Source organism: Octopus bimaculoides, chromosome 20 (assembly GCF_046866305.1).
Source record: "Octopus bimaculoides isolate indiv1 chromosome 20, ASM4686630v1, whole genome shotgun sequence".
Classification (NCBI taxonomy): domain Eukaryota; kingdom Metazoa; phylum Mollusca; class Cephalopoda; order Octopoda; family Octopodidae; genus Octopus; species Octopus bimaculoides.
The window spans coordinates 9,163,423-9,184,253 of record NC_142947.1 but is presented as its reverse complement, the minus strand read 5'-3'; the positions used below and the strand labels follow the sequence as shown (position 1 = coordinate 9,184,253).

The window sequence follows — 20,831 nt, the reverse complement described above, 5'->3', positions numbered from 1 at the left end:
AAGACCATCAAGTTAAGCGGTGGAGCAAACAAACGTAAGGGTAGAATTGCAGAAGGATAAAAAAAAAAAAAACATGTAACAAAAACACAAAAACAAAAAAAAACAAAAACCTTGTGCAACAGGAATAAAATGTCAGGCAGGATTTGTTTCAGTTAGTAAAATGTTAGTAAAATGAAGCAAAATACAAAACTAACAAACTACCAGCTTCTTCCAAAAGAAGAACATACCTAAACAAGGAATAATCTCTTGGCACAAGGCCTGACGTTTTGGGGAGAGGAGAGCCAGTCGATTAGATCGACCCAGTATGAAACTGGTACTTAATTTATCGAACCCGAAAGGCTGAAAGGCAAAGTCGACCTTGGAGGAATTTGAACTCAAAACACAAAGACAGACTAAATACTGCTAAGCATTTCATCCGGCATGTTAACGTTTCTGGCAGCTTGCTGCCTTAAACAAGGAATAATATTACCTGCATGCATAGAAGAGAAAGAGTGTTTACCTGAAATACTGAAATTCTGATCCCCATTTAGGGGGAATTTCTCCCTCGTTCTTCTCAACTCTGAGTGAGTGAGTGAGAGTGAGTCTGAAGATCCAATGGCTCTGTTTTGAACTGTGCAAAATATCTTTCCCAGTTTCTCACGAAAGCTGAGATATTTCATTCAGCCAATAAGTTAAAACTGATGCCATGGTGCAATTCTTGTTCAAGACTATTCAAGTTTTAATTTTATTTTATCCCTTCTCTCCAACTCCAACATTACCCCATTGAAATATATAATAATGAATAAAAAAAAAAAATTTGAAGGATTCATGTTTTGAAATTCTAAGAAATAATATTGATTGTATAGGTTAGCATGTTCAGTTATGCTGATCTTTTTCTCATCAATACTGCATTGCTTCCTGTCGGCCATGACACATTCCTTGACAGGAAGCGGTGCAGCTTCCTAGGTCTAAACAACAGTAGTATTATTCCCTTCATGGGACTGTCACGTTAAGTTGACAGCATACAACTACTTCAATTACTGCTTCCCATTTGCTTGGCAGACGGTCAGACCGTCATTTAAAGATGTTTTTGTTAAACATTGTCAAATGACTGAAACAAGTAAAAGAGAGTAAAGAGTATATATATGTATATATATATATATATATATATATATACACATGATATATATAGATACATTCATATATATTATGCATATAGATATATATACCTGCATTAACACCTCATTTTAAGTAAGGGTGTATATGCACACATATACACTTTATTATAAATACACACACACAAACATGTATATAGATCATGTGTCATGTGGGAAACAGAACAAAGCTTTAATGAATGTGTGTGTGTGTGTGTGTGTGTGTGCATGCAGGTATGCTCAAATGTGTACTGTGTGTGTGTGTTTATATTAATTCAGTTCATGACCATCCCTGTAAATTAAGAACAATGTCTTCACAGATACCGTGATCAATGAAGTGTAAAATTGGCAGCTGCATGCAAAGGTGCAACAATGTAGGAGTGTGACAGTGTGCAGATCTGATACAGCGTAAGAGAAATAAACAGATTGCCTGAAAGATGTAAAACGAGCTGGTGCTTATAGGAGAGATGTGATTCCTATCTCTTCCAGAAGTTATTATGCATGGTGGACATAGCCAACCCCTAATTTCTTTTATTCTTTTCTTTCTTCCTGTCTCCCTCTCATGTGTGTGTGTGTGCATTTCGATTCGTTGATTTGTTTATGTTGTTTAACCCTAGACCAAAAACATTCCCTTTTTGACTTTTATCCTTCTTTATGATAGTAAGCTGTGTGAACTAATGGGGTAGTTGACTGCTATATCTAGCAGGATGAGTGACCACATAGAGGCTATAATAATGGCTGAATTAACATGCAGAAACAGCTGTAAGCTAATCAAGTCCATAAGATAATCACTTATTCCTTTGTCATCTCATTTTCTTTTATATATATATATATATATATATATATATATTTACATAAGGGGCATTACTACAGAATAATGCCACACACTGGACTTCCCAAAATAAACACATTTAGTACCGAATGCGAGGAAAATGTGTTTATTTTGGGAAGTCCAGTGTGTGGCATTATTCTGTAGTAATGCCCCTTATGTAAATATAAACGAATAATTATATTCTCAGGAATAGAAATTTCCCTTATGAATTTTTTTTTTACACACTGGCTTCCTGATAAAATTCTTGTAAAAGATTTTTATCCCCTTTTTGAATATATATGAGGTGAACTAGCTCCTGATAACAAAGGCTTTAAAATTGAGATATCCAACTGAGGGCTCAAAGTTATGATATGATTCAGGTGAGTCTTGTCATAACAAATAATGTCAAAAATAGGCAGAATGGTAACGGCAGAGACTGGTGACAGAGACAATGATGTATGTGTGTGCATGTGTTATAATGCAAGGTGTCTAGTTCAAGATAAAATAGATTTTAAATACCCGATTGAGAACTAAATTATGACAGAATGTGCATTGATATGACTTTGGTTCAGTGATGATGTTTTCATTAAATAGAGCAAGAAAAAGAGTGATTAATTTTTTTTGGTTCATTATGATGTCAGAGTGGTATATGAAGAGGACAATGGTGATAGAGACAGGGATACCCAATGGAAACTCAGCAATTGTGACATAGAATATGTGCTGATGTGACTTGGAGTGAGTGAGGTTTATAAGAAAGAAAGTGTAAGAAGATAGAGATAATATCTAAAGAGATTCTCTATCAAAACCAGGAAAAACTTAATCCAGGAATCATAAAGAATTAGAAATAAAAAAACAAAAAAAAACACAGCAACTCCATGAAGGAGGGAAAACAAAACAAAAACAAAGAAACAGAAGTAAAAAAAGAGAGAGTGAGAGAAATTGTGGGAATTTTTGGTAAGAAGACATAGTTGTCCCAACCATGCAGGTGATGACTTGTAATAATATTATTATATCTGTACTCACTATCATTCCTGTAGGTGTCATAGGGTTTCTCGGGGTCAGACTCATCGGACAGTTCATGAGCTATGTCATTGTCAGTGTAAGGCGGCAGCTCATCGGTGTGTTCACTGGAAGTGTTGTGTTTGTTCTCAATGTAGCCATTTGCATTTCCATACGGACCATCTAGAAGGATTGCAACATCAACATCATCATTGCCTGCCCTTTTTTTTTTTTTTTTTTGGTTAATAATTTATTGCTACTTAAACCAAGAAACATAAGCTAGTGATACGAATAAAAAATATTGATGACAGAGAAAGAAAGACCTGCACAGAATAAAAAAGTAAATTAAAAAAATTTGCATAGTCTTGTGCAGAAGTTTCCAAAAGAAGGAGAGAAAAATGTGGCAGCTAAAAATTCTGAGAAAAAGAAAAATGGCTCAAGTGAAAAAGAAAGGCACAATGCAGGTGAAACCAAAAGTGAATTAGCAACATGCACATTCCAAAATTGAGAAAAGGCACATCAACATGCAAAAAAAGGAACAGAAAAATGTGCAAGTGAACTGAAAGATGTACGGAAGAAAAAAAAGAGGAGAAAGTGAAAAATGAAGGAGAGGAGAGAAACTGTATTGCTAAGAAAAATGTGATGGTGAGAAAAACTGAAACAACCCCCCCCCCACTTTATCCCATACACATACTTTATATAACCTGCCTGAGATCATCTCTGATTCTTAGACACACATATATGCAAAGAAAACAAAAAGCAACCTCCACCAGTTTTTAAAGTATCCGTATTTACCATATGTATTTGGTGGCCATATAAGAGGCATACTCCTCCCCCCAAATCACCCTGGGTCCAACATGTACGGTTGGGTCTCCCATATGTTTCAATCCTTTAGCATTCAGATTTCTCTGTCAAATGTTAAGCTTATTTCCTCCCTTCATCTTGATTTTGTTTTAAACCAAACCAGAAAAAAAAGACAAAAAAAACAAAGCATCACAAAGCTTAAATGCTACAACGTTAAGTGAATTCTCTAATCCATGGCATTGTTACTTAAGCAACTAAAAGGTACACATGTTAAATATTCTGTCCTGATACACCATAGACCTTAATACAATGTAAATTTCTTTTTGTGTTCTAATATTGAAAACGTTATCGGTTTGGCTTAATGGCATACATTTTTAAAGGAGAAGCTGTACACAATGAAATGTTTCTGGCTTGTTTCAAAATCCCAATTTGATATAACAGAGATGGTTGGCATTTACTGTGTCTACATAATATCAATAATAACCCGATTCATTCAACCGATCTTATTTACGAGAATGATAATTATCAAGCTTGCTGTTTTATGATGAGTATAATGGCTTGAAATAAAGAAACAGAATGGCAAGCCTATTAATTAATATTCAACAAAAATGAAGTAAGCTAGCCCATTCACCACTGCCATTAAATTTGATTATTGTAATTTGTATAACTTAAAAGTATATTTGATCTTGTGAGTATTGCAAATATTGGATTAACCTTGTATATCCAGCTATTCATTAAAATTGAAGGCAGTAGGGCACTATAGTAATAAAGCATTTAACACAGGCACTCAGAAAATACAGGCTTGCATCATGTACTACTCTTGTTACTAGGGAAATCTGGTTTTCATTCAGATAGTCTTTTACTGGGATTCTACTGTAAGTTAAGTGCAAATGCGTGGCTTAGTGGCTAGGGTGCTTGGATCATGACTGTAAGGTTGTGAGTTCGATTCCTGGTGGTGTGCTGTGTCCTTGAGCAAGACGCTTTATTTCCTGTTGTTCCAGTGCACTCGGTTGACAAAAATGAATAGTACCCGGAGGTCAAAAATGAATAGTACCCGGAGGTCAAAAGGGCCAGCCTTGTCACATTCTGTGTCATGTTGAATCTCCCTCGGAACTACATTAAGGGTACGCATGTCTGTGGAGTGCTCAGCCACTTGCATGTTAAATTCACAAGCAGGATGTTCTGCTGATTGGTTCAACTGGAACTCTTGTCATCGTAACCGATGGAGTGCCATTGTAAGTTAAGCAAGCAACACCAAGATTATTAAGCGCTGCTATATTGTTGCCCTACATGTAAGAAATAACATCTACTATCTTATTGCCTAAAAAAAACAACTCCTGTCGCATAAGACAATGTAATGCTAACCTACATAAAAACAAAGAACAGTACAGTCGTTGCGAGAACTGGAACACCTTTGATTATCATAAGTCTGTTCAATCAGGTCTGACTAACCTGGGGCTAAACAACAAAAACAAGAGACAACTACAGGCAGAATTGAATGTCTTTCTAACATATACAAATATCTGATCTACATACTATCTATCTATCGATTATTAATCTGATTTTACCCAATAATGTCAGTTCAGACTAAGACAAGAAGAAAGACAACACTGCTATACTGTAATAACAAACACAGAATGCCTGCCACATTCTAAATGAGAAAGTAAAGACAAGAGTGTTGCAAATGTGTGTTGTCAACATAACAGGATTTCTCTAGATAATTGCTTAATTATCATAAACAACAGGGAGTAGGTTATTACAGATGGGTTACTTATAAAGAAAACAATTGATTTTTTCCTTTCCTTTTTATTTTTTGATTTCATTTTGTTTTTATTTATTTATTTCATCTGAGAAGTTTCCCTGCTGTTCGGTGAATGTTGCAATCTTCGAACATGTAAGACAACAGCATAAGAACCACACACACACAATTCTTTTATGCTATTTATCAGAATACAATAACTTTTTGATATTTTCAAGATTATATTTCATGCTTCATATTTTTTTTTTCTTTCTTTTTCAAATCATAAAAAAAAAAACTAAACAAACATCAATAACGCTTTTGGTAATGCATAAAACTTAATCAAAGAGATGAAAGTTAAATTCATGAAATTAGCATAATTTAATTTAAGAATTTTAATTCTCAATGAATAAATAACAGGTGCAATCAACCTGAGGCAGGAGGTGAACGAAAGGTAAAATATGGCAGGAGGTGAACGAAAGGTAAAATATGGCAGAATTTGAACTCATAATATAAAAGGTCAACTAAATAGGGCTCAGCTTTTGTTTGATCTCACTGTCATCCACCATCCTCATACCAACACCACAGTGACTGTTACCATTACCATTGAATGAGGGAGTCTTTGCAAAGTCATTCAAACTTTTTGTTGAATAACCTGCACAGATGATTTGTTTACAGTGATCGAAATAGTTCTGCTGCACATTAGCTCAATCTCTCCATCAAATAAATCGTCATTACCTGTGCCTGTAAAGGCGGCAGGTGTGCATGGTGTGCCACCATGAGATGTTGAAGTGACTGCAGAGCAACATGAAATGAAGTGCTTAGCTCAAGAACACAACACACTGCCTGGTTCAGGAATTGAAACCACAACCTTGCAACTGTGAGTGCAACCACTAGGCCATACGCCTTCACCACCACCATCACTACTACTACTACTACTACAACAAATTCTATATTGTATGGTACCAGGGCTAAGCAGCACAATAAGACTGCTTGTCTTAGTCTAGTCTGCCTGGCTGACGAAATGGGTTCCAGCTGTGTAAACATTTTCTCCAACGGAATGCACAAATGTAGAAAATTTGCAACTAGCCACCCTATCCCAGATCCCCCGCCCCAGCAGCAAAAGGGAGAAGAGTAATTACAATTCTGACTTAATTTTATTTTCATTTACTTTTTTTATTTCTTTTTTAATATTTTTTAGTATTAAAAAAAAAATGAAAAATAAAAATGATTGGCCTATTAACTGGAACAATTCAGTATTATTATTATTATTTTTCATTTACTCTTATCTAAAATAAATTCTAATCTGGAGAAATGGGATTAAGCTTAAAACGTACATACACGCACACACACTTGAGTATGCATGTGTGTGCACGCACAGACAGGAACATAACAAACAGCATACAAAAACGACAACAAAAAACACAACTGAATGGTATAAAACTAAAACATTGTTAGCTTAGTTAACAAAGTTTTTTGTTTAACGGAAATCAAATTATTGACAAGGGAAATAAATCTTTTGGAAATTACTCCTCCGTCCCCCACACCACCACCACCCACATCGACGACAACGACTACTACTGCTACTACTACCACCACCACCACAATTGGCCTCCTCTTACTGTCACTCCCCATTGCTGAAAACCAAAATTTCTTTGGAAACCAGGTTAATCCACACAGATCATCATCTTATCTTCAATTGCAGTAAAAATAACAATACCAAAACCATTACATACTACCCCCTCCTCCTCTCTTTCTCTCAACCAGCCTCTCGAGAAAATCTCTCTTGTTGGTTACTTACATTGTAATTATTATTATTATTACTATTACTACTATTACATTCTTTTTGTGCTTTACTTCTGAAGAGAGAGATTTTTTTTTTCAAAGAGTCGACAAGTGCTTTTCCAAATAGTTTTATCACCTTTACATCAAACACAGAATAAGGAATGGAATGAAGGACACTGTCTCAAATAAATTGTCAGCACATATATTTATATATATATATTTGTTATTATAATTTTTATTAATAGCATCACTGTTGCATTGCCAAAAATTGAGCTTGCATCATCATCATCATCATCACATTCCTGGCAATAACATCTGTTAATTCCTCACACAGTAATAATAATAATAAAAGTGTGCATGTGCATGGTGAATGGTGCATATGAAAAGGAAAATGAATATTTCTCAATCTTGAAGAAGAATAAGAACAAAAACAAAAAAAAAAAGAAAGAAAAGAGGGGAGGACAAGAAGAAAAGGAGGATGAAAATATATAGAGGGGATGGGGAGGAAGAAGAGGAACAAAAGGTAGGCAGAATAAAAAGAAAATAGACAAAGGAAGAAGGAAAGAAGCAGATAGAGGAAAACAGAAAGGGAGAAATATAAAAATTATGAGAAAAATACCAAGATATTGTGATATAAATAAATATCTGTAAATTCCTGAGTTGGGAACCTTCAAAGAAAACTCCCCTACTTCTCGAGCACTTCCCACACTCATCACCAATCTTCTCCAGTGAACTGATTCAACTTTTAAATACAAATTACTAGTTACCAACTGATCAGAAGTGTAATATTGTTCAAGGTTAAAACAAGATAAAGGGACAAGAACAGGTGTCTTCTTGCTGAACAGGAGTTACAAATGTGAACCAGCAGAATCGTTAGCACATTTGGCAAAACTCTTAACAGAAATATCTCACTATCAAAAATAAATTAACTCGGTTCCTGTGTCTCAAGTGCACATGCATGGAACTGAGTATGCTCAGTTAGAGTATTTAAGGATTAGAAAGCTAATACAGGTCTATTACTATATCCAGAAAACACTTTGTTAAGTCCTCTATATATATATATATACATATATATATATCTATCATGGACTTTCCTGTCGTTAGATGATGTGTGAAGGTTCTGCAATTTCTTGAAGAACAACCACATAGATGACTTGTTTATAGTGATCAAGTGTTTGTATTCACATCAGCTCACTCCCTCCATCGAAATTGATATTACCTGTACAGGTGCACAATGTGCAACATGTCAGATGACGAAAATAATCATAGAGCAATGTGAAATGAGTTTTGCTCAAGAACACAATGCAACAACTGGTCTGGGAAACCATGATCTCACAATCATGAGTAAAACAGCCTAACCACTAAGCAATGCACCTTCATAACAACAACATTATATAGATATATATTTAACAGCAATAAAATAAAACAATATACGTGTGTCATCAACTGAGACCAAATAATAATAGCAACAAGGAGAGAACAGCCAATATAAGAACAGTAAATTAGCTTTCAAAATTAATGGGTACTTGGAGTAAATAGACACAAGTAGGCTGAAACTTCAATTTCAACATACGCACATCAGATTAACTAGAAAGAACCAATCTAATAATAGAAACATAATGATACTAACAAAGATTTTCTTCACAAATTCTCAAGAGCAGACAATTGTCAGGCAGGATTTGTTGTTGTCAGACTGAAGATTGTGTTTTTGTATGTATTGATAAATAAATACTACTACCTCGATGCCTCCACTTAAAATAACAAGCATTAACAGAATTCACTGTGAAAAGGCAAATCTAATTAAGCAATTATTTTTAGTGCTTCCGAAGTCATTAGAAAGTCCCAAACCAGAGGTTTTACTCATTATAAGTTGCACCTTTTATTTAGTGTTAAAACTAGGTGTAATTTTTTTTTCCCCTGCTTGGTTTTAGCTTTGCCCTGTTTCTGAGTTGCACCTCAAGTTTTTCAATTTAAATCAAATATAAAATTAGTGTGACTTATACTTATTTATCTCTCAGTCACAAAGACCAATTTCAAAAAACATTCAGAAGCATAAAATTAAATTGATGGTGATAACATAGACCAGTGGTTCCCAAACTTTTTCGGGTTGCCATCCCCTTGGCATCCAGGTCACATTCCTAACGCCCCTACCCCACTTGCCACCACAAACTTAGACCACTTTCTGCATCAAGTTCAAAACAGCAATATTTCCCAAATAAAGCTTAAGCTAATTAACCCACTATTTTGTTGTTTTTATATCCATTGTCCACTTTTCTTCAGCCCCTGCCCCCTTGGATCTTTCCACCATTCCCAGAGGGGCAGTACCACCCACTTTGGGAACCACTGATGTAGATGATAATGATGGGGGATGATAATCATGAAGCTAATACTGGGGATGATAAGGGTGGCTGATAAAGATGAGGAAGATATAGATGATAAGGATTTGTGAGGCAGACTGCCACAAAAGGAGTGTGTGTGTGTGTGTGTGTAAATAACCACCTGAATTGACCTACACAGTTCAGAAGTGAAGACCATTTCAAGCCTTGTCATTAGACTTGTGTAACAGAACTCCTCCGTTTTAGATTTTCCTTATTTTTACATCATCTGATTCTATAACTCTACTGTTGGGAAACACAAGCTCTATGATATATTCTTTTCCAGAAGTTCCAATGTCATCATTTCTTTTGCAAAGTAATTAGATTTCATGCCTCATTTTATTTTTTACATGCTTCATCTGTTCAATGGATATGTTTAATAGATATTTTCAATTTGTCAAAACTATGGATATTGGGTCTGTGTTGTCTAATATTTGTGGAGAAAGCATTAATGAATGCCAAGCTTTTATCAAAATCTTTCAATTGTTTCATGACAGAGATCAGAACAATATTGAAAAGGGTGAAGGATAAGTCAGAACCTTGTATTATGCTCATATGTACCTCACATCTGGTACTAAAAGCTGTAGGTTATGCATAACTGAAAAGTGCCTTGTAACTTAATTTGCAAGCCATCTATAAGTTAAACAGGGTTTTTCACAAAACACTGCACCTCAACATATAACTCTTCAACGATTGAAAGATTACACCACTATTTGATCAAATGGATCGATGTTTAACTTATTTACCAGAAATATTCATGCAATTTCTAATCTTTTACCTCAATCATAATGAACATCCAGGCCTCACTGTACTTCATATTACTACTATACACTCACTGAACCATGGAGTTCCAAAGCCAACTTCTTAACCAGATAGCCATGCCTAGACAAGAAGTGTCATAGACACACTTTGCTTCAATTATTGCCCTAATTTTGATGCTGCATTTTATCAAATCACAGATTATGTAAAAAAAGAAATCCATCTTTATATAGTCATGTCACAAATACCAAAAAGAAAAAAAAAACATCTCTCTCATCATTCACAGTGCAGTTCTTTGATCAATTGCAGTTGACACCTACAAGAATGCATAGGAATGAGGAAGCAGAAGCAAATGCCAGAAGTGTTGCAGCATAAGCAAACATTAATTAGCAATGTTAATGAATAAAGTACAAGCTGAACGGAAACCAAGAAGATAAGCAAAAAATAAAGCAAGCAGGAAAAAAAAAATACAACATAAAAATTAAAAAAAAAAACAATAAGACACAAAACAACTCTTGGACAATCAATTAGGTTTAGAAATTATGTCAAAACATTGAAACAAACACAAAATTAAATGAATATAAACTTTGGAAATAGGAATCTTTGTTTAACAATGTTCTAATTCAAACAATGAGTTAGTTTCCTTAGTAACTTAATGCTAAGACTGTTCATGGAATGACATTTTGATTTTTATCTTTTACTTGTTTCAGTCATTGGATTGCAGCCATACTGGGGCAGCATCAAGAAGGATTTTAGTCGAAGAAATTAACCCCATAAATTATTTTAAGTCTGGCACTCATATTCTATCAGTCTGTTTTGCTGAATCACTAAGTTATGGGGATGTAAACAAACTAACACCTGTAGTCAAGTGATGGTGGGGGGATTAGCACAAATGCAAACACACAGTTTCAGTCTACCCAGTTTACTCACAAAGCATTGGTTGGCCAGGGGCTATAGCGGAAGACACCCAAGATGCCATACTTATGTTCATTTTAGTAGGGGTTACTGATGACATGGAGTGGAGATAATGTTTACTGGTTAAGATAATATTTTGGAGTACTGATCCTTCTTTAGAACTAAAAAAGTGTTTTTTGAATATATTTACACCTAAGGTAGCGAGTTAGCAGAATCATCACCGCAGCAGGAAAAATGCTTAGTAGCATTTCTTCTGGCTTCATGTTCTGCGCATAAAAGGCACCCACTAGACTCTTGGAGTGGTTGGCGTTAGGAAGGGCATCCAGCTGTAGAAACATTGCCAGAGCAGATTGGAGCCTGGTGCAAGCTGTTGGCTCTCCAGACCTCAGTAAAACCGTCCAACCCATGCCAGCATGGAAAACGATGATGATGATGATGATGTTAGTGACTGCCAGCTTACGGCCTTCTAGGTGTTAAAGGTTCTATAATTTTCAAGACAATTTACTTATGACAAACTGTTGTTGTTGTTGTTTGTGTGTGTGTGTGTGTGTGTGTGTGTATTTTGTCTCCTATTTGCTAAACACAAAACAAAATTTAAGCACGTCTTTCTGGGTCTTTATGGTTCACGAAAGAGACAAAAATGAAATAAGGTAACCACAGAGAGAACAGGCAGATCAAAATATCAATTTAGTTAAAAAAAGTAAAAAGAAAAAAAAAAGAGAGAAAGGGCAATTGGCATTTGTTAAATGAGTAGAAATTTGTAACAATATGTAAAGAAGCCAAGCAAATACATAATTGAACGTAGCATTTTTATTTAAATGCTATAAGAGACTAAAAACTGAATCCTTATTTAATTAGGAAAAGGTTAAAGAGAAAGAACAATATAGAACGTTAAGTAAAAAGTTAGTAAAGAAAGAGAGATAGAGGGAGATATATATATATATATATATATATATATATATATATATATATATAGATAGACTGATAGAGCAAGTGATAAGTGTTTCCCAATTCCATGCTAATAGTAGAGTTGCATTGCATTCTGACTTACATCTGACTTTGTCATTCTATGAACATCCTTAGCAGTAGAGTACGATCCTGAGTACAATCCTGGATACTGTTGGACTTAATTGAAAAGTTAGCAGAGTAATTCCTAATTAAAATGACAATCACACCCGTTATCTTTGAACCAGCCACTGTCGAACTTCAATAACCTGCAGTTTTTATGCATTACAGTTTGATGAGCAATTTCATTTTTTCACAAACTGTAAACAATAATAATAATAGTAACGGTTTCAAATTTTGCCACAGGGGCAACCATTTTGTGGGGAAGGAATGTATTGATTACATTGACCCCAGTGTTTCACTGGTATTTATCGACACCTGAAAGGACAAAAGGCAAAGTTGACCTTGGCGGAATTTGAACTCAGAATGTAGTAGCAGATGAAATATAGCTAAGCATTTCGTGCAGTGTGCTAACGATTCTGCCATCTCGCTGCCTTAATAATAATAATAACAACAACAATGGTTTCAAATTTTGGCACAAGGCCAGCAATTTGAGAGTAAGTTGATTACATCAATCCCAGTACTGCACTGATACTTATTTTATCAATCACGAAACGATGAAGGACAAAGTCAACCTCAACAGAATTTGAGTTCAGAATGTAGAGGGCCCAGAAGAAAGGCCATGAAGCATTTTGTCCAATGTGCTAAAGATTCTGCCACTTCACCACCTTAATAATAATAATAATAATAATAATAATAATGGTTTCAATACAGTAACCATAAGAGCACCACAGCACATACCCAAGGCACACAGAGCTGCGCTTGGTAGTGAAGTGAAAGCACGTTATAAAAATAAAACTCCTGAATAATAATAATAATAATAATGGTTTCAAAGTTTGGTATAAGGCCAGCAATTTTGTGGGGGGTGGGGTAATGTGTCTACATCGACCCCAGTGTTTGACTGGTACTTTATTTTATAACCCCCAAAAGGATGAAAGGCAAAGTCAACCTTGGCGGAATCTGAATTTATTATGTAAAGATGCACAAAATGCAGCTAAGTATTTTGCCAGTTCACCATCTTAATAATAATAATAATAATAATAATAATGATTTCAAATTTTGGCACAAGGCCAGTAGGTTTGGGGAAGAAACTAAGTCGATTATATCGACCTCAGTGCTCAACTAGTACTTATTTTATCGACCCTGAAAGGATGAAAGGTAAAGTTGACCTCAGTGGAGTTTGAACTCAGAATGTAAAGATGGACGAGATGCAGCTAACGATTTTGCCAGCTCGCCATCTTAATAATAATAATGATTTCTTTCGGATTATGGCTGGAATGCTTTTGATCATTGATCTGTTCAATTAGGATGAACTTGGGGTCAGACAACAACAACAACAGTATTCTGGATTGTACTCAGAGAGAACGCAGGTTAGAGGTCAAGAGGTCATGCTGTTAATACTTACTATCGGGAGAAAGATTATAATAGGATACAGGTGTGAAACCATTTTCATGCATATTCATTTTGCCGTCAACAGTGTTCATACCTGGATTTTCATACACCTGCTGGCTGGGCATTCCGTTCCCGACTCTTCCGTTAGCGATATGGGGATAGCTGTTACAAAGAGGGTAAAAAAATTTTTTTTAATGATTATAGAAACAAATAAATGAATAAAATTTAAAAAGAAATATTAAATGAACAGAATTAATCTTAGATACCATCTGTATGGAAAAAAACACAGGTTTGCAAGATTTTTTTGGAGTATTTCCATTCTTCTATGCTGACAAATAAATGTATGTTCTTACACATATATTTAGTTATTTACTTCATTGCTAATTTAGATAGTATGGTTAAGGTTTATGCTTTACTGAAGAGGCCTTAATAAGATTGAAATATGTTCAAAGTTACTTGTCATATTTGCTAAAACTAATATGCTTACACTAACTTCACTAAACACGTGTGTCAGGCTGTCTTGGTACTGTGATTTTATTATTGTAGTTTTGTTTAACCATTTAGTGTTAAGATTACTCTGTTAAATGCAATGCTTGTCCATTTACTTTGCTTTGAATTAATCATGAATTATCTCATAGTTTTGAGATTCCAATGATATGATTATCTATTTTTAGAATAACAATGTAGGGTAGGTGTGAGAGGCTGGACCTGACCAGTTTCATCAAAAAATAGATAGAGTATTGGGGCCTGGATATGGCCAGTCTGAACAAAAAGCAGATAGATTCATCCCCCCCCCCCAGTTTGGATTCCAAAGGGTTAAATAGAGTAGGGGACAGATATTTGAATATGCAGAGAGAAAGAAAAGGATAGTTAAAGAGAGAAAGAAAGTGAGAGGAGGGCAATTAGAGACAATGGGAAGAAAAAGAAAAAAGTATTATTTTTCACCCCAATTCCATGCTGTATTGTATCACCCACTGGTGATAGTGCCCTCCCCCCCCCCCTCATGATTGTGCTGATGTTGTATTGTAGCAGAACTATTAGTACTGTTTGTTTCATTATCAACTGGGGAAATGACAGCAAGGTCATATAACAGTTTTACCCCTGGCTATTATCACAACAGTGTAAAAAAAAACAAAAACAAAACAGTTCCTGCTGCACCAGATTAAAACTGGATAAGCCAAGGAAATATGAGTGGAAACATATAAGAGTATTGGACGGGGAAGGATGGAGATATGATGTTTACCAAGTGACACAGAAATAATTAGAGCCACACACACACATCAAGTAGAAAAAAAGTATTAGGAAGAGACTGAATAAACTTGTGTGTGAAAGATATATTATGTATGTGTGTATATATGTAAGTGTTTGTATAAGAAGAGATAAAGAGAGAGACTGAAATAGCTAGATAAAGTGTGGAATACATGTGCCTGTACGCATGCTTGCAAATGTGTGTGTGTATAGAGAGAGATATGGAGTATAAGATAGATGGAAGTTGACTATAGGGAGTATGATCATATATATATATATATTCTTTTACTTGTTTCAGTCATTAGATTGCGGCCATGCTAGGGCACTGCCTTCAATAATTTTTGTTGGACAAATCGACTCCAGTAACAATTTTTTTTTTTTAAAGTCTCATACTTATTCTATCAGTCTGTTTTATTGCACTGTTAAGTTACAGGAATGTAAACACATAAACTGCAGTTATACACACACACACACACACACACACACACACACACACACAGAATGTACATGAGTGTATGTTTGTGTATGTATAACAAGCAAGTGTGAAAAAGGAGAGCTAGATGAAGACAATAAGAAAGTATGAAATATCTGTGTATAGGGAGCAACTGTTGCCCCAGTTCCACTCAGCTGTAGAAATGAGTTACGGCATCACTGGTGCCAAACTGTATTGGCCCTTGCCTTTCCCTTGGATAACATCAGTGACACGGAGAGGGGAGGCTGGTATGCGTAGGCGACTGCTGGTCTTCCATAAACAACCTTGCCCAGATTTGTGCCTCGGGGTGGCACTTTCTAGGTGCAATCCCATGGTCATTCATGACCGAAGGGCGTCTTTTAGTCATTCAAACCATTGACATTGGCAACAAACTGCCTGTTTGCCAAGCTGTAGCGAGGAATATTTATGTATGAGTTGCTACGTTAAAATAAAACAACAAAATAACTGGATTAACTAAAAAGAGCAGTAAAACAAATATACTTACTTCACTTCATTACCGTATTGTTTCTCTGTAAAAGAAGAAGACAAACAAAATGAACTTTGAGGAATATTCCAGAAAATTAACAATCAGAAGATATTATTAGCGAAACATAATTATAGGAGAGAACTTCCTAATTTTTATTTTAGTTTTTCATAAAAATCAAACAAAAGGGAAAAAAGTATACAATAACATTTGAATGAATTTCTAGCTTACTGTTTGTTTTTCATTATGGCTAAATTTGATTACATTGATTTTGTATTTGGTTTTCAAGATTTCTGACGTAAACTCATGTATTGGAACAGATTTTGTTGACTCTCAGGAGGGTCATAATACCAATAATAAACAGATACACACACTGGTTCAATTTTTACTTTATTTTTTTGATTTAACAATTTAACACCAACTAACTAACTGATTGATTGTTTAAATCATTTGATATATCGATCAATCAGTTGTGTAATAGTCCTTTCATCACCATTTGCAACCTCTTCAATGACATACTCTCTCTACTCCAGTTCAGCTTCAAATTTGCCCATCTTCCAGTTAACTTGTGTGTACACACATACACACATTATGACCAAGTATATGTAATGGTTTTAGGCTCCCGGAGTGATTACTTAATGCAAAATTAGCCCTCAGTAAGCATCCCTTGAATAAACCATAAAAAAGACTTCATGATACCTCAAAAATCAACCTGAAATCCTTCAACGTTTGCACTGTTCATTGGAAATATCTCATACTGAACAAGAAGCATGAATGATGATCTAAGAAAAGTCTGCATTTTGAGAAAATCTGAATTATCCATCAAATAGGGGAAAGTAGTGCCCGAAAAGTGCAGGTTATTGAAGTTCCCCACGGTGGTGAATCATCCAGAGATAATCTTGCTTGTGCTGTCTGTGGTTGTATTACAGTTACAAAAACCAAACTCATACTCTGTGAAAGGTTACATATTGAGGGACCAATATGAAATACTTATACACATACAGTTCCAATGGGACTAACAAAGTAAACTGCTGTTCTTTATGAACAAAAGTATGCTTGTTCACTGCTGGGTTGAAAATCCATTATGAACAAACATACAAGTGCAGAGTTGCTGCTGTTATGACTGAAATGATTTTTGACAAAATTATGTGCTATGTTTATGATAGACAAATGCCACACAATGGGATTAAACCTGAATTTATACAGTTGTGAACCAATTTTTCTTAACCGTAAGCCACACACACACAAACACATATTCATACTTAACAAACAAAACAAATAGAACATTCTAAATTACATGAAAGATTTTTACAGAACTATGTTAAATCTCAGGAGAGAAGAGCAGAAATTTTAGTAATTTGTAACGTTAAGAACATATGAAATAAGGTTTATACATGTGATGAGGATGGCACATGTGTGTGTGTGTGCGTACATATATAGAGTAGGGTCGAATTCTTGACCTTTACTTCTAACACTGTGTTACATGGCTATGGCACTGTGACGCAACATGGTGATGCATCACTGCAACAGTGACACACTACTGCAACACAGTGATGCATTGCCGTAACATGGTAGCGTATTATTGCGGCACAACAAAGCAACATTGCAACACATGGACACATTACGACAGCACAGAGTGACACATTACTGTGACACAGCAATGCATCACTGCAGCATAGTGATGCATTACTGCAGCAAATGCATTACTGCGGCACATGGTGATACTTTAATGCAACATATACATTACTGTAGCACATCAATGCACTACTGTGGGATGCTGACGCAGTGCTGCAACACATGGGTTAAAACTTATTAAGCTACTACACTAGAATTAAAGGCAATGACAATAACAAATCACAGACAAAATCATTAATTAATCAGACAAGATTAATTAATGATTGGAGACTAAATCCAATATAAAAAAAGGGTTGCCAGAAACACTAAAGATGCGGTTAATAGTTGAAGAGAAAAGGAAAAAAAAAACTCACTCTACAGTAGCAATATAACTAATCTCTAATATATTGTAATTATACTGGTTTCAAATATTTTCACAAGGTTAGCAATTTTGGGAGAAGGAGTTTAGTCAATTATATCAACCCCGGAAGGATAAAAGGCAAAGCTGACTTTGGTGAGATTTGAACTTAGAATGTCAGGGCAGACGAAATGCCGCTAAGCATTTTGCCAAGCATGCTAACTGTTCTGTCAGCTCGCTGTCTTATTGTAATAATATTTAATGTTTTATTTCTCTTTTGAAGGCATGTGGACTAGTGGTTAAAGTGTTAAGGCTTGTGCTCATTTGGTTGGGGGTTCAGTTCTTAGACAAGGCAGTGTTGCACAAGTACACTCAGCTGAAAATTAATACTAATGCTATTAGAGTCGAGGTGGGGGTTAATCTTGCAATGTACTGGTGCCTTGTTCAATGGAGAGAATTATACTCTCAGATTACATCCCTCGGAAATTCAGAAAAAAAACTGACCAGATAAGCTCCACTCTCATAAACTTGTAAGCTCAAAGCAGACTTTTTTTGTTTGTTTTAATGGAAAGCAAATTTACAGGTGAATGATAAATTGTTATTATTGTTTGACTAAAGTAGTAGCAGTGTTATAATCCTAACCCAACCATTGTTGCTTTCATAATTGATTGAGGCCCCGTGGTCAATTAATAGTTCTGGAATTATTAGTAGGATTTGAACTCACAAAGCCTCTCATCCTACATTCTAACAAATCTGCTAATCTACTATTCTGGAATTGGCACTTCATATATTAATTTCAACTTTTGGCACAAGGCCAGCAGTTTTAGGGAAGTGGGGTACGTCGATTACATTGACCCCACTGCTCAACAGGTACTTTATTTCCTTGACCCTGTAAAAATGCTTATGGTGAGATGTGATGGGACTGAACCCAGAACCGTGTGGTTAAGAAGAAAACTTCTTACCACACAGACATGCTTGCACCTTCACATTTCAAGTTCAAATCCCATGAAGGTCAACTTTGACTTTCATCCTTCCAGGGTTGGCAAAGTATCCAGTCAAATACTCAGAGTCAATTTAATATTCCTATATTGCAACCTTGATGTGAACTGAATTATATAAGAAAAGACTTAGTTATAGTTATATTTGTGTTCTTCATTTTTGTTGTTTTTCCTCTCCCAGATGCTCTCAATTTCTGAAAGCAGATTCAAGACCATCTCCATGAAAGCTAAGAATCTGCAAACCAATTTGTTACTTAATGAAGAACACTATGTTATCGATATTTATTTTATATCTGATTTCCTGGATAGAAGAAAGACAAAATTTCAACTAAGAATATTAACCCTTTCGTGACTAAATTTTTAATGAGTAGAGAGACTGCTATTTTGTGTTTTAATTAATTTTCAATATAATTAAAATTTTCAAAGGTTTATAAAAATATTTGTATATATCATACTATATTGGTGTTGGATCAACTGATAGCTTATCATATCATTTGTATTATGGAACTGTGATCAATATTTTAACTGCAACATGAATGCTTAGTATTGTCAGGCCTTATTTGAGTTGGGTTGGCATCAAAAGGGTTTTGGGCATGGCTGTGTGGTAAGAAGTTTGCTTCTCAGCCACATGGTTCTAGGTTCAAACCTGTCACATGGCACCTTGGGCCTGTGTTCGCTAATATAAGCTCCAGGTTGACCAAAGCCTTGAGAGCAGATTTGGTAGATGAAAACTGAAATAAGCCCATCATATATATATATATATTTGTGTTTGTCCCTCACCACTACTTGACAACTAGTGTTAGTTTGTTTGTGTCCACATAACTTTGGCAAATAGAGACCAAAAGAAAAAGCACTGGGCTTAAATAATAAGTGCTGGGATCAATTTGTTTGACTAAACCGTTCAAGGCAGTGCCCCAGCATGGCCCCAGTCCAATTACTGAAACAAAGAAAAGATGGAAAATAACCGTCCACTTTCCATTGACTAATCCCATCACAGACAGCCAATAAAACTGTTTTTCATTTGAGAAAGAAATGAGATAATGTTTGTCTTTGTGAATTTTGTGAAATATTAGAGTCCCCTTGTTGGGTGTTTAGGAGGGAAGCAAAGGCTGGAAGATTGACTCACATTACATATGGTACCTCTCTTTGCAGAGAGGAGAAAGGTGTTAGTCTAATATAAACAGACTTTTCCCATGTGAAATTGCTGGCTGCTTTAAGGGTAACAAGAACCCCCTTTATCTGGAAGTAGTTAGAATTAAATGTGGCAGGCAAGGTATCTATGTCAATCTTCTGCCAACTTACCCCGCTGCCCGAATGCTAACTCCCATATTTGCTCCCTTGAAGAAGAATGTAAAGGAGGAATAAAAAACAACAACAACAACAAAAATGCTGAGGAAACTTAAACGCAACCTTCTGTTTTGAAAGGAAAGATTTATGAAAGGCAGCAGCTAGACTGGATGGAATTACAAGCAAATAAACCATTTTCTGGAATTCTATCAAATGACAACGGAATAGATGGATGGAATCGAAACCAGCAACAAGCCGGAAATGAAGAAAAGTTATTCTTTTGCTTAAGGATTTAAAGGAATGTGATTTGATTAGAATAAAATTCAACATTTTGGATTGTAATAGATCCTAGGAAAATCATAAAAATCATGTTGAATATCAAAACAAAATAAATTCTACACAAAGTTTAATTTAGCCTTTAATAGAGTGTAAATTTATTCAATTATTCTATTTATAAAATATACTGTTTGAAATAATCAATCATGCATTAATCTAATATGATTGATACAGATTTTTAGAAACAGTTTTAAGACCTTGGCTAAGTCCTTTGTTATTATTATTATTATTATTATTATTATTATTATTATCATCATT

General features: G+C 35.1%; 1 protein-coding gene across 10 annotated transcripts in view; it reads right to left on the bottom strand.

Annotated features, from left to right (window-relative positions):
• LOC106874759 (protein sax-3) overlaps window positions 1–20,831 on the bottom strand; it is a 248,887-nt gene that overhangs the window by 34,711 nt on the left and 193,345 nt on the right. For 4 of the 10 annotated variants that reach the window (XM_089337975.1, XM_089337971.1, XM_052974948.2 and 1 more), the window contains 3 exons: window positions 16,002–16,026; window positions 13,871–13,938; window positions 2,968–3,126 (listed from right to left, as the gene is read on the bottom strand). In XM_089337975.1, coding sequence (XP_089194101.1) covers window positions 2,968–3,126; window positions 13,871–13,938; window positions 16,002–16,026 — 252 coding nt within the window. Of the gene's footprint in view, window positions 1–2,967; window positions 3,127–13,789; window positions 13,939–16,001; window positions 16,027–20,831 lie in introns of all 10 variants that reach the window. The other 6 variants (XM_052974947.2, XM_052974946.2, XM_052974949.2 and 3 more) reach the window with 3 other exon arrangements.